Source organism: Coenobita brevimanus, chromosome 89, assembly GCF_032717465.1.
Source record: "Coenobita brevimanus isolate Jiangsu-jjx chromosome 89, ASM3271746v2, whole genome shotgun sequence".
NCBI lineage: Eukaryota > Metazoa > Arthropoda > Malacostraca > Decapoda > Coenobitidae > Coenobita > Coenobita brevimanus.
The window spans coordinates 17,134,157-17,147,621 of record NC_137042.1 but is presented as its reverse complement, the minus strand read 5'-3'; the positions used below and the strand labels follow the sequence as shown (position 1 = coordinate 17,147,621).

Here is a 13,465-nt window from a genome sequence, read left to right as displayed (position 1 = left end):
CTCCACACATACTCCTCAGGCACCTCATCTACATTACATTCAAACTTTTCCTCTCTGCTACACCCATATTCCATGTTTCAGCCCCATATAACGCAGTTGGTACCACAACACCCTCATACAACCTTCTCTTTACATCCATTCTAAGCGATTCATCATTTCGCACTCGATCCATACGCGTCACTCCACACATACTCCTCAGGCACCTCATCTCCATTACATTCAAACTTTTCCTCTCTGCTATACCCATATTCCATGTTTCAGCCCCATATAACGCAGTTGGTACCACAACACCCTCATACAACCTTCTCTTTACATCCATTCTAAGCGAACGACATCTAAACACTTTTTTCATTCCTCCCAGCACCTTTCCTACTTCATTTATTCCAAACTTCACTTCTGCATCCATTCTTCCATCCACAGCAACATGTGACCCTAGATATTTAAAACTACCTCCTCAAGCAACTCGCCATTCAAAGGTATATTCATCCCCCTACCATCTACCAACCTCGTACACTTCATCACTTTACTCTTATTCTCGTTTACTTTCAATTTCCTCCTTTCACACACCCTTCCAAACTTCTCTACCAACTGTCTCAATCTCTCCTCTGAATCAGCCACCAGTGCAGTATCATCTGCAAACAGCAGCTGCTTCAGATTCCACTCTCTACCATCAGCATTCACCAGACTCAGACCTCCACCTAAAACTCTGGCATTCACCTCCCTTACAACACCATCCATGTAAATATTAGACAACCAAGGTGACATCACACATCCCTGTTGCAGCCCCACTCTCACAGGAAACCAGTCACTCACAGCATTTCGCACTCTTACACACGCTCTACTATTTACATAGAAATTTTTCACCCCTTTTAGTAACCTACCATCAAGTCCATACAATCTTAAAACAGTCCACAAAGCCTTCCTATCAATTCTATCATACTCTTTCTCTAAATCCATGAATGCCCAAAACACATCCCTGCCTTTTGCTAAATACTTTTCACACACTTGTCTCACAGCAAACACCTGATTCACGCATCCCCTCCCTCTCCTAAAGCCACACTGCTCTTCACCAATCACTCCTTCTGTACCCTCTCTAACTCTCATAATTAACACTCCATCATAAACCTTTCCTACAACACTCAACAGACTTATACCCCTAAAGCTAGTACATTCATACTTATCACCCTTGCCTTTATACAACGGGACCACACAAGCACTTGCCCAGTCAATTGGCACCATACCTTTCACAAAGCACACATTCAACAATCTTACTAACCAGTCAACAATGTTCACTCCACCACCTTTCAGGCATTCCACAGCACACCCATCCATACCTGCAGCTTTCCCTGTTTTCATCTCCTTTACTGCCTTCTCCACTTCCTCCATCGTGATCAAAGAACCATTCAACTCTCCCAACACATTCCTTGCACCCTTCCATCTGCCACAATCTCAGCCACCCTTTCCTCCTCTACATTTAACAGTCTTTCAAAATACTCTGCCCATCTCTTCCTTACTGCATCCATCTCAATTAACATCCTTCCATCCTCTGCTTTTACTCGTTCTTCCTTCCCAGACTCTCCCTTTTGCACCCTTTTCACCTCCTTCCAAAACATTTTCTTATTCTGTTGAAAATTCTCTGTAAGCCGCCTACCCCACCTCTCATCTGCTGGCACTTCAGCATCACGCACAGCCCTTCTCACCCTATTCCTCTTTTCCTTATACCTTTCATATGACATATCATCCTTCCTCTGCAGCCACACTTCATATGCACGTCTCTTCTCAGCCACACCCATACTTACTTCCTCGCACCACCATTCACTTCCTTTTCTTACACCACCACCCACATGTCTCACACCACACACCTCTTCTGCATGCCCCACCACAGCACTCTTAAACAACTGCCATTCCTCCTCAGTCGGTAGAGAGGTGGCCAGCAGTCCTGACGGACCCAGGTTCGAATCCCGGCTGGGGCAGGGAACAGTTTAAGGATTTGAATTTCATTAAATCAGGCTTTACTGATCTACCAGAAGACCCACCGACATGTCGTAAAAATACCCTCGCTAATACCAATACACCAGTCCTGTATGAGACAGCCCTAGCATGTATTCAATATGGACGGTGGGTGTTAGCGCCGAAGTGGTGACATGTAGAGGTGTATGGTATGTAGGTGGACCGCTGGGCCTTGATAGCAAGCTGTGAAGCCTATGCCCAGAGTCGGACACATTAAAAAAAAAAGAAAAAAAAAAGCCATTTTCCTGATCTTTCAGTGCGTTCCACTCATCTTTCAATTTCTCCTGATACTCTATCTTTTTCTCTCTTTTATCCAACTCACTCACTTTCAAAACCTCCCTACCACACCTGACCCTCCTAGCTCTCACCCATCTCTTACCTATTCTTAACTTTCCCTCCACCAGGAAGTGGTCAGACATACCTCCACCCTCCCCTCTCAGAACTCTCACATCCAACAATCTTCCTATTACATTCCTAGACACAACCACATAGTCCATCAAAGCTCTATCAACAACCCTTCCATCCTCCTGTCTCACCCATGTATACTTATAAATATCTTTCTTCTCAAACAGCGTACAGTAGAAGTCCTATTTTTCGGCATCTATGGGACCAGGCAAGTGCCGAAATATCAAAATTGCCGAATTATCAAAAACCCTACCCATTCAGTACCTTATATGTTTCGGTGAACATTATCATTACAAATGTGTTTGGAGAGAGTACTGTATACTGTTTGATACTGTACAATACTGTAATGAATACAGTACCATACATGAATATGAAAAATAAAGAAATTAGTGAACATACTGTATATAAATGTAATGATACAGTAGGCCTACAAGTTCTCATGCACTTACCTATACTTATAGTAGGTTCCTTATTTACATATGTACAATAGAAGGGGTTGATTGGAGTCTGCTACTGTTGGAAGAAGTCCCCAGCAGTAGAGGGGACGAAAAAAATCGGAAAATCTGCCGAACAATTTAGAGATTTTCGTAAATGGGACTATTTCTCAAAACTGCCGAAATGTCAGATTTGCCGGGGAATTGGATGTCGAAGAATTGGACTTTTACTGTATTTCCAATCACCATCTCTCGCTCAACACACATCGCTATCATTCGTTCCCCATTTTCATTTCTTCCAGGCACACCATGCATAGCAACTACACCTTCAACTGCTACATTTCCCACTCTAGCATTCAGATCTCCCATCATTACCACATTCACATTCACTCCAAAACTCTGCAGACACTCATCAACATCATTCCAGAAAGACTCCCTCTTTTCTTCATCCCTTTCACTACCAGGCCCATATGCACTCACAAACACCCGCAACTCACATTCAAATTTCGCTTTCACCCACAAGTACTGAAAATGTACAAACTGCACAGCACTGACACTGAAATACACTCAAACTGAACTGAAACTGCTCTAGTCTCTTCTCCATCCTTATATAAGCCTCCTATATCTTAGAGTGTTCTGAACTTCACAGTTCTCATGTATTCCCAAGAGAGCAGCGGTTACAACAGTTACCAACTCAGAGACATCCAGAACATGCCAGAGTTTTCTTACACTGCATAACACTCTAAATTATTTAGCATACAAACTTAAATTACAAAATTAACTCATAAATAAAACATTAAAGAGAAATAGAGGACAAAAATTAATGTACAATGCAACTTACAAAATAACTTGTTCAAAAACAGCAGGCTAACTGGCAACTCTGACTCGTAATGGAACTACAGTACGAGAAACATCAAGAATTCTCCAGCATATTCTAACTGGCAAATACCGCTTCTCAACATATCCATGTCTTATATCCTAATATTGACGGTAAATATTGGTATCAGAAAAAATGTGAATGTTGACAGGGTCTGGTTAGTACTTGGATGGGTGACCACCTGGGAACACCAGATGCTGTTGGCATCCCTACGTGTCAAGTGGGGTTGGTGGAGGATTAGTGCCCCTCCCTGTAAAACAATTAACTTTAAGCCGTTGGCCACCCCGTTTGGGATACATGGCGTCTGGCAATGAATGAATGACAGTCTGTCGGTTCTGCAATCATATTGTTACAGCACTAACGTGAATACATATATTCAATATAGTGTGAATCATTGTGTACCTGGGTTGTGATTTTAGAGTGTTATTTATAAGTCTGCAAATATTTGAGTGAACTGGACTGCATCCAGACTCTGCTTTTAGCCTCTGGCACACTTGATTCTTTGTAAGGTAGTTTACCTCCCCTGAGCCATTGTTCCATAGCCAGTGTCAATTTTACATCATATGAGGCTTGCAACATGTCCCGTTCTGGCCTTCAGTGTACCTCACATAAGGTCTGCAGGTCTGCAAAGGTTAATCTGGACTGGGCCCAGATGAAGTGTATGTAGCCAGTCCATATTAAATGGGTTTCCAGAAAAAATGAATCAGATTAGGTGAGTTTTGTGTAATTAACTTTGTTTTATTTATCCATTTCAGCACCATGAGAGAGAACATGAGTGGGGAGGAGTTAGACTGGTTCCGACGCAATGTGCAGTGTACGGTGGAGAAGGATGTGGTGCGCACTGACCGCTCAAATCCATGCTTTGCTGGCAATGACAACCCCAACCTTGAAAAGATGAAGAGGATCCTGCTGAATTTTGCCGTGCATAATCCAGTTATGGGGTAAGGACCCCCAATTTCAACAGTTATGGAAACAGTAGAGAGAGTTTAGTACAACCATGTACACTAGAACCCCCCGTGTGTGCAGGTTGGACACATGCTTTCACACATCTTGCAGTGGCTGCCAGCTTGGTTCGTCATTTACTAATTATTTAGCTTCCTCAACTTTCTGACCTTGCCTTTTTATGCTATCACATTCTTCTTGACATTCTATACCTCTCGTACATTAAATTCACTTCCATATGCTCATTTTACATTTATTAAGAAGCAGTAGACATAAAAAAAAAGTTTGCACAGTATGGCATATCTTGATGAAAGCCTTAAACATGGAAGACAGTGACAAGAAGTTGCTAGTCCTCTTGGGTAGAGAGTCTGTGTTTTTGTTGTTGTTGATCAGCCCTTGTCCGTGTTGCTGAGCAAACCCATCAACCACCCCTGCATGGCCATCACGTGCAGTGAACTGATGTTCTCTTGCAGTTGACAGTGTCTCGCGACAATGAGATGTGAGTAGAAGTGTGGAGATTTGTTTCCAAGATGGACACCTTGATTGTCCAGTTAGCAGAGGCACCATGACAGGTTCTACGTCACCCCAGTATCTGGGTATATGGTTACCACCCAGCATTGTAAATGGTTGCTGAGGGTACAGGAAACATTACAGTAGACTTGTCAGTCAGTGTAGTCGCCTGAAGTGGAAAAGAAGAGTAATAAAAAGTGACAAGAAGGAAAGAGAGTTATAGGAAGAGAGGGGGGCAGACACAGAGATAGACGATAGTGTTCAAAGAAGAAGAAGGCAGCATTACATCAAGTGAGTGGATGATTGTCACCACCACCTACCACCAAACAGTCAAAGAACTCAACCTAAACCAGATCCAAACTCAATACTTCCCAGTGGTGTTCAGCAGAGCACAGTTCTCCCACACTCAGATTATAACCTCTTCCACGACATACTGCCACTTCTCCATCCTTCTGTAAGAGGATGTCCTATGCTGATGACCTAACAATAGCTTTGCAACACTCTAAAGCTCAAAAATTAACAGGCCAGTTGTAGCAGAGCCCATCCTCACTAAAACATTGGCTTGCACCAAACAAAATGATAGGTTCACTCTCTTCACTTCAGTCAAACATAGATCTAAACACATTATCAGGTCCCATGTTGAAACCATTCACTCCCCTTAGGGAGACATCCCAAAATTCTTGGAGTTACTTTGGATACATACTTGTTTTTTTTCCACACTCAAGCAACATCAGTGCAAAGGCATCTCATAAAACAGTGCCTTGAAAACACTCGCAGGCACTGCCTTCAAGCAGCAGGAGAAATAACTGAAAACAGTCTGTAAGTAGATTATCCAGACATAGTAAATTGTGTGAACCCAGGCTGAGCCTGCATCTTAGCAGCCTCAAACTTGGAAAAATTTCATTAAACACAAAGCTTTGAGAACAGTGACCTGTTTTAAAATTACCATATGTATAGAAATACACATTTATGTTTATGTTTAGAGACCGTTGATGAAGCTAACATATATGTCTTTGTATTTGATGCTAGCATTCCATGTGGCATGATCCTGATTTGCTTCCCTACTTAGTTCCTAATCCTGAATCTCCATAGAGGACTTTATTCCAAATATTATTCAGTCTGCCTCTTGGCATTTCCCCCTGTGAACGTAGAGGATGGAAGTAATGCGAGTATAAGTGGCTGGGGAATGGCTGGGAGAAGGAGGGAGGTGAGAAGACAGGGAGAAATCAGTAAGATAGAAGTTGTGGAAGCAATGAAGAAAGTTAAATCGGGGAAAGCCCCAGGAATTGATGGAGTGTGTGGTGAAATGCTGAAGCATGGGGGAGGGATAGTAGTAGAATGGATGTGGAAGATGTGCAGATTGGCCTGGGAGGAAGGTAGAGTCCCAGAGGATTGGAAGTCAGGTATAATTATTCCCTTGTACAAAGGAAAAGGGGAAAAAGAAGTGTGTGGTAATCATAGGGGCATTTGTCTTCTTAGTATAATAGGAAAAGTGTATGGTAGGATACTTATAGACAGAGTTAGAGTAAGAACAGAGAAATTAGTTGGAGAAGAAGAGGGAGGCTTTAGGAAGGGAAGAGGTTGTGTAGATCAGATATTCATTCTTAGATCTTTAGTGGAAAAGTTTCTAGAGAAGGGAAACAGTTTGTATGCAGCTTTCATGGATTTGGAGAAAGCATATGACAGGGTGGATAGACAAGGATTGTGGAAAGTGTTAAGAATATATGGAGTAGATGGGAAGTTGTTGAATGCTGTGAAGAGTATGTACGATGGTGCGAAGGCTGCAGTGCGTGTGGATGGTGAACTAAGTGAATTTTTCTCTTTGAAAGTTGGTTTGAAACAGGGATGTGTCATGTCTCCATGGTTGTTCAATCTGTACATGGATGGGGTAATAAAAGAGGTACAAGGTAGGGTAGTGGATGTTGGAGTGGCCCTGGTGAGAGAGGATAGTGTTTGGAAACTCCCTGTACTGTTGTTTGCAGATGATACTGTGTTGTTGAGTGAAGACGAAGGGGAGCTGCAAGGCTTGGTGGATGAGTTTGGGAGAGTGTGTAAGAAACGGAACCTAAAGGTGAATGTAGGGAAGAGTAAAGTGATGGTCTTTGAGAGAGGTGAAGTTAGTGAATGTACAGCGAGGTTGGATGGTGAGGAATTGGAAAATGTGAGTATGTTTAAGTATTTGGGTAGTGTGATGAGTAAGGATGGAGGTTTGGAGGGTGAAGTGCTTGAAAGGGTACAGCAGGGAAGAAAGGTTGCTGGTTCCTTGAAAGCAGTGATAAGGAACAGGGAAGTGAGCATGGAAGTGAAAAAGTTACTACATGACAGTATTGTGATACCAACTCTAACGTACGGAAGTGAAGCTTGGACATTGTTGGAAGGACACAAGTCAAGAGTGAGAGCAGTGGAAATTAGTTATTTAAGAGGAGCCTGTGGAGTCACGTGGAGAGACAGGCTGACGAATGAGGATATAAAGGAGCGTTGTGGTGTGGATGTGGATGTGATAGGAAGCATTATGAGGAACACACTGAGGTGGTTTGGCCATGTGGAGAGGAAGGAGGGTGAAAGACTGACGAAGAGAGTGTATGTGAGTGAGGTGGAGGGGGGAAGAGGGAGGGGGAGGCCGAGGATGAGATGGAGGGATGGGGTGGAGAGGTATATGAGAGAGGGGGGTGTGAGTTGGGAGCAGGGCAGTGAAATGGCGGGGGACAGGGCGACTTGGAGGCGATTTGTTTGTGGCCACCCCAAACGGGATTTAGGCGTCTGGCAATAGATAGATAGATAGACTCCTCATCAGCCAGCCACCCCCACCCTTCCTCTTAATGTATCCTAATCATCTTAGCCTACCAGTTTACGTAATTTTTCTAATATTTTATGTCATGTATCTTGCAGTACTCTGTCCTAAATTTTTCCACCAGGTAATTCCATACACATTCACCTCAACTTTCTAATTTCTGTGCATTCCAGTCTGCCATTATCACCTTTTCATTCTGGCCAAGTCTCACAGTCACACAGCGTAAGTTTTCTCATGTGTTTTGTAAAGAGTAGCCTTAGCTTGAAAGGAGAGCTTCTTTATAGCCACTTGCACAGAGAGACAAAAGCATTCCATATCAAAGACTATACATGACCATTAGGGGTACACAGTTCTCTACATCAGCACAGGATCCATCTTACCCATGTAACTTTTATTTTGCATCACTCTCATCACAAAGAAACAGAAAACAAACCACTTTGCAACATTACACAGAGTGCCTTTGTAACATTCCTCTTCATCCACCCAATGCTGCATTTCACAAACATATATAACATAACATAACCACCACAGCAATCCCAATCCTCCATTCAAGCATAATCCTCCATGAATTCCCACTAGGCATTCGTCACACAGAAATTTCCTTTCCCGTAGACTTAATTGTACCTAGCTAGACTTTAATGTGACCATCTTCAATCTGGCTTCAATAACATTACAAAATACAGCTCACAAACCGTCCATTTTACTTTTGCTGCAATGCAACCCCACACATCACAGTACGCTTCCTCATCTCATGCACCTCACACTCATAAAACAAACAGCTGTTCGTTGTATCCTGGATAAAAGATCTCTAGAAGCACTCGGCTGAAGTGGCCACTGAGTTAATGTCCAGATGAGATTGGGGCTACAGCAGTATCAGTAACACCATGGCTACACATGGCATACACCATGTCAATTTTCTAGTCTTAAATGATTGTGATTCTGAGATTGTGAGGAGTGCATCCTTCGCAATGTAAATGTCACATAAACTGGCACTTTCTGGTAAGGTAACAGTGTCAAGATGGAAATTGTTGTACTCCAGAAATATTTTTCATGCAAGTGCATAGTTACTACCATGCATTGTTTTTGTCCAGGTATACACAGGGTATGTCTGACATCTTGGCTCCCATCCTGGCTGAGGTGCGCAATGAATCTGATGTATTCTGGTGTTTCACGGGTCTCATGAGCAAGACAATTTTTGTCACGTCTCCCAAGGATGAGGATATGGAGAAAAATTTGGTAAGTGGGTTACTGTGTACAAAATTTATTTTCTATCATATTCCAGGCCAAAAAGGGAGAAAGGACACTACCCATGGTTTCCATGCTTGTCATAAAAGCAATTAACCCTTTCAGTCATGGTCCATGTCCAAATGGCTTTTCTCACTGTAGGATAGACTTTTAAATGGGGGGATCAAATAGCCATCATTAATCCCTTTTCTACAAAGTTTGTCTTACATCGAGTAAAATTATCTGTTGGAGGAAGAGTAAACTAAAAAGGACACCACCTGGATTCAGGAAGTTAAAGGGACAGGAATGAAATCTAGAAATCTATCTCTATTCACTGGCATAAAGATGTGATGACTCCTTGCTCAGAATATAAGTTGCAGTAGGATTTTAATTTTTATATCGTGAGACAAGGACTGACCAAACGATGACGACCCAGGACCGGACAAAGGACTTGGTAATGAGTACATGGAATGTAAGAGGAGCGAATGATGAGGTGAAAGAGAGAGAGATTGTCCAGGTGCTTGAGGGTGCGAAAGTGGATGTATGTGGAATAACTGAAACAAAATGGAGAGGAGAAAGTGTGAGAGAATGGGAGTATGGATGGGGTATATGTGCAGGAGTAGGTGAGAATGAGAGGGCAAAGGAAGGAATATGTATAGTTGTGAGTAAAAGATGGAAGAAGAGCATAAGACAGTATGGATCAGTTGGGTCAAGGATTGTGTGCGTATAGTTGAAAGTTGGAATACAAATGTGGGCGATTGTGTGTGTGTATGCACCAACGCAAGATCGTGCTAGATGAGTGAGAGAAGAGTTCTGGACAAATGTGGAAGTGTGCATGGAAAAGTTTGGAACGAATGAGAGAGTGTTTTTGATTGGCGATATGAATGGTAGAGTTGGGAATGTGAAGGTGGATGGAATAGTTGGTGAGTGGGGTGTGCCTGCTAAGATAGATGAGAATGGGAGTGCGTTAGTGGACATTTGTGCTGGGAGGGGGTTGGTGATAGCTAGTACCCTCTTCAGGCATAAAATGATCCACAGGTATACATGGCGAGTGATGAGAAGGGTGGGTGGTGAACTGAATGAAAGGAAGGCAATGATTGATTATGTGTGTGTGGATGAAAGGATGCGAAGATGTGTATAGGATGCAAGAGTGTATAGAGGTTGGGGGATTGGACTTTCTGACCACTACTTGGTAGTGGCCAGAATTAGAATGCAAGTAAGATGGAGGAATAGAAGAAGGGAAAGACGAGAGGAAGGAGTAGTTGCAAGGAGAGTGGAAAGGTTACAAGAGGATGAGAAAAAGGCAGAATATAAAAGAGAAGTGGAGGAACGATTGGGCAAATATGAATTGGAGCAGATGGGAAACGTGGAAGGTGTGTGTAAGATATTTACAGAAGAAATATGTGCAGCATGTGATGTGGTGTGTGTGAGGAAGAGAAGACGGAGGGGGGTGCAAGGAACAGCGTGGTGGACTGAAGAGGTGAAACAGGCTGTGGCACAAAAGAAGAAAGCATACAATGAATGGATGAGAAATAGGGGCGTGGAAGAAGTTGAGAGGCGGAAGAGAGAGTTATATGTGGAAAGAAAGAGAGAGGTGAAAAGATTAGTAAGAGCGAGTAAGAAGAGAGTGGATGAGGAATTTGGAAGGAATTTGAGTGTAAAGTGGAGGGACTGTAAGAAAATGTTCTGGAGAGAAGTGAAAAGAGTAAGACAGGGTGGAAGTGAAGTTAGCAGGGGAGTGAAAGATAAAAATGGTAGATTACTAGTGGAGAAGGGAGAAAAAGTGAGCAGATGGAGAGAACACTTTAAGGAATTGTTGAACGTAGAGGATGGAAGTAATGCGAGTATAAGTGGCTGGGGAATGGCCGGGAGAAGGAGGGAGGTGAGAAGACAGGAAGAAATCAGTAGGATAGAAGTTGTGGAAGCAATGAAGAAAGTTACATCGGGGAAAGCCCCAGGAATTGATGGAGTGTGTGGTGAAATGCTGAAGCATGGGGGAGAGATAGTAGTAGAATGGATGTGGAAGATGTGCAGATTGGCCTGGGAGGAAGGTAGAGTCCCGGAGGATTGGAAGTCAGGTATAATTATTCCCTTGTACAAAGGAAAAGGGGAAAAAGAAGTGTGTGGTAATCATAGGGGCATTTGTCTTCTTAGTATAATAGGAAAAGTGTATGGTAGGATACTTATAGACAGAGTTAGAGAAAGAACAGAGAAATTAGTTGGAGAAGAAGAGGGAGGCTTTAGGAAGGGAAGAGGTTGTGTAGATCAGATATTCGTTCTTAGATCTTTAGTGGAAAAGTTTCTAGAGAAGGGAAAGAAGTTGTATGCGGCTTTCATGGATTTGGAGAAAGCATATGACAGGGTGGATAGACAAGGATTGTGGAAAGTGTTAAGAATATATGGAGTAGATGGGAAGTTGTTGAATGCTGTGAAGAGTATGTACGATGGTGCGAAGGCTGCAGTGCGTTTGGATGGTGAACTAAGTGAATTTTTCTCTTTGAAAGTTGGTTTGAAACGGGGATGTGTCATGTCTCCATGGGTGTTCAATCTGTACATGGATGGGGTAATAAAAGAGGTACAAGGTAGGGTAGTGGATGTTGGAGTGGCCCTGGTGAGAGAGGACAGTGTTTGGAAACTCCCTGTACTGTTGTTTGCAGATGATACTGTGTTGTTGAGTGAAGACGAAGGGGAGCTGCAGGGCTTGGTGGATGAGTTTGAGAGAGAGTGTAAGAAACGGACTCTAAAGGTGAATGTAGGGAAGAGTAAAGTGATGGTCTTTGAGAGAGGTGAAGTTAGTGAATGTACAGCGAGGTTGGATGGTGAGGAATTGGAAAATGTGAGTACGTTTAAGTACTTGGGTAGTGTGATGAGTAAGGATGGAGGTTTGGAGGGTGAAGTGCTTGAAAGGGTGCAGCAGGGAAGAAAGGTTGCTGGTTCTTTGAAAGCAGTGATAAGAAACAGGGAAGTGAGCATGGAAGTGAAAAAGTTACTACATGACAGTATTGTGATACCAACTCTAATGTACGGAAGTGAAGCTTGGACATTGTTGGAAGGACACAAGTCAAGAGTGAGAGCAGTGGAGATGAGTTATTTAAGAGGAGCCTGTGGAGTCACGTGGAGAGACAGGCTGACGAATGAGGATATAAAGGAGCGTTGTGGTGTGGATGTGGATGTGATAGGAAGCGTTATGAGGAACACACTGAGGTGGTTTGGCCATGTGGAGAGGAAGGAGGGTGAAAGACTGACGAAGAGAGTGTATGTGAGTGAGGTGGAGGGGGGAAGAGGGAGAGGGAGGCCGAGGATGAGATGGAGGGATGGGGTGGAGAGGTATATGAGAGAGGGGGGTGTGAGTTGGGAGCAGGGCAGTGAAATGGCGGGGGACAGGGCGACTTGGAGGCGATTTGTTTGTGGCCACCCCAAATGGGATTGAAGCGTCTGGCAATAGATAGATAGATAGATAGAGAGAAGGGAATCGTTTTCGTTTTCGTTTTCGTTTTCGTTTTTAAAGGCTCCAACATGCTTGCATGTGTCGGCCTTGGTCACCTAATGGCGGCTCTCCACGCTGCACGATCCATTGCAGCCTCCCTGTTCAGTCCCTTAACCCTAAGGTCACACTTAATGACCTCGTCCCATGTCTTTCTCGGTCTACCCCTCATAACCCCACCCCCAGTATCAACACTTCTCACCTTCCTCACCCAATTATCATCCCCCATCCTCTCCACATGTCCAAACCACCTCAATCTACCTCTCCTCATCACAACACCAATACACTCCAGTCCCATCCTACCTCTCAACTCTTCCATTGTAAACCCAGCCCCTCCAGGCCTTGGACGCAGGGACGCACTGCACATCCACCTAATCATTGTCATTTCTGTACGTCTGAGCCGGCGAATGTCTTCCTCCTTCACTGCCCAGGTCTCACTGCCATACAGCATTACACTCCTAACACACGCTGCATACAAAGACCCCTTAGCACGTTGGGAGAGCCCCCTCAATGTCAGGAGAGGCAAGAGCTCCCTGAACTTCTTCCAACCACTTCTCACCCTAGCCACAGAGCTAGCTCCAGCCCCACCTCCAGCACACAACATGTCTCCTAAATAACAAAACTCTTCCACACACTCAAGAGATTCACCAGCAAGTTCAATCCTTTCACGTCTGACGATCTCCACCTGCTCACCCCGGCACGCTGTACACATAAAATCAGCATTATCTCGCAGTCTACCTCTGATACCACTACATCTCTTATGCACCCATTTATCACAAACACCGCAC

The 13,465-nt window shown here is 43.6% G+C and overlaps 1 protein-coding gene across 1 annotated transcript in view; it reads left to right on the top strand.

Moving 5' to 3' along the window:
- Positions 1 to 13,465, top strand: part of TBC1D16 (TBC1 domain family member 16) — a 140,418-nt gene that overhangs the window by 70,443 nt on the left and 56,510 nt on the right. Inside the window, exons 9-10 of the mRNA XM_080281446.1 lie at positions 4,482 to 4,667; positions 9,061 to 9,205. Of these exons, the coding sequence (XP_080137572.1) occupies positions 4,482 to 4,667; positions 9,061 to 9,205 (331 nt within the window). The remainder of the gene's footprint in view (positions 1 to 4,481; positions 4,668 to 9,060; positions 9,206 to 13,465) is intronic.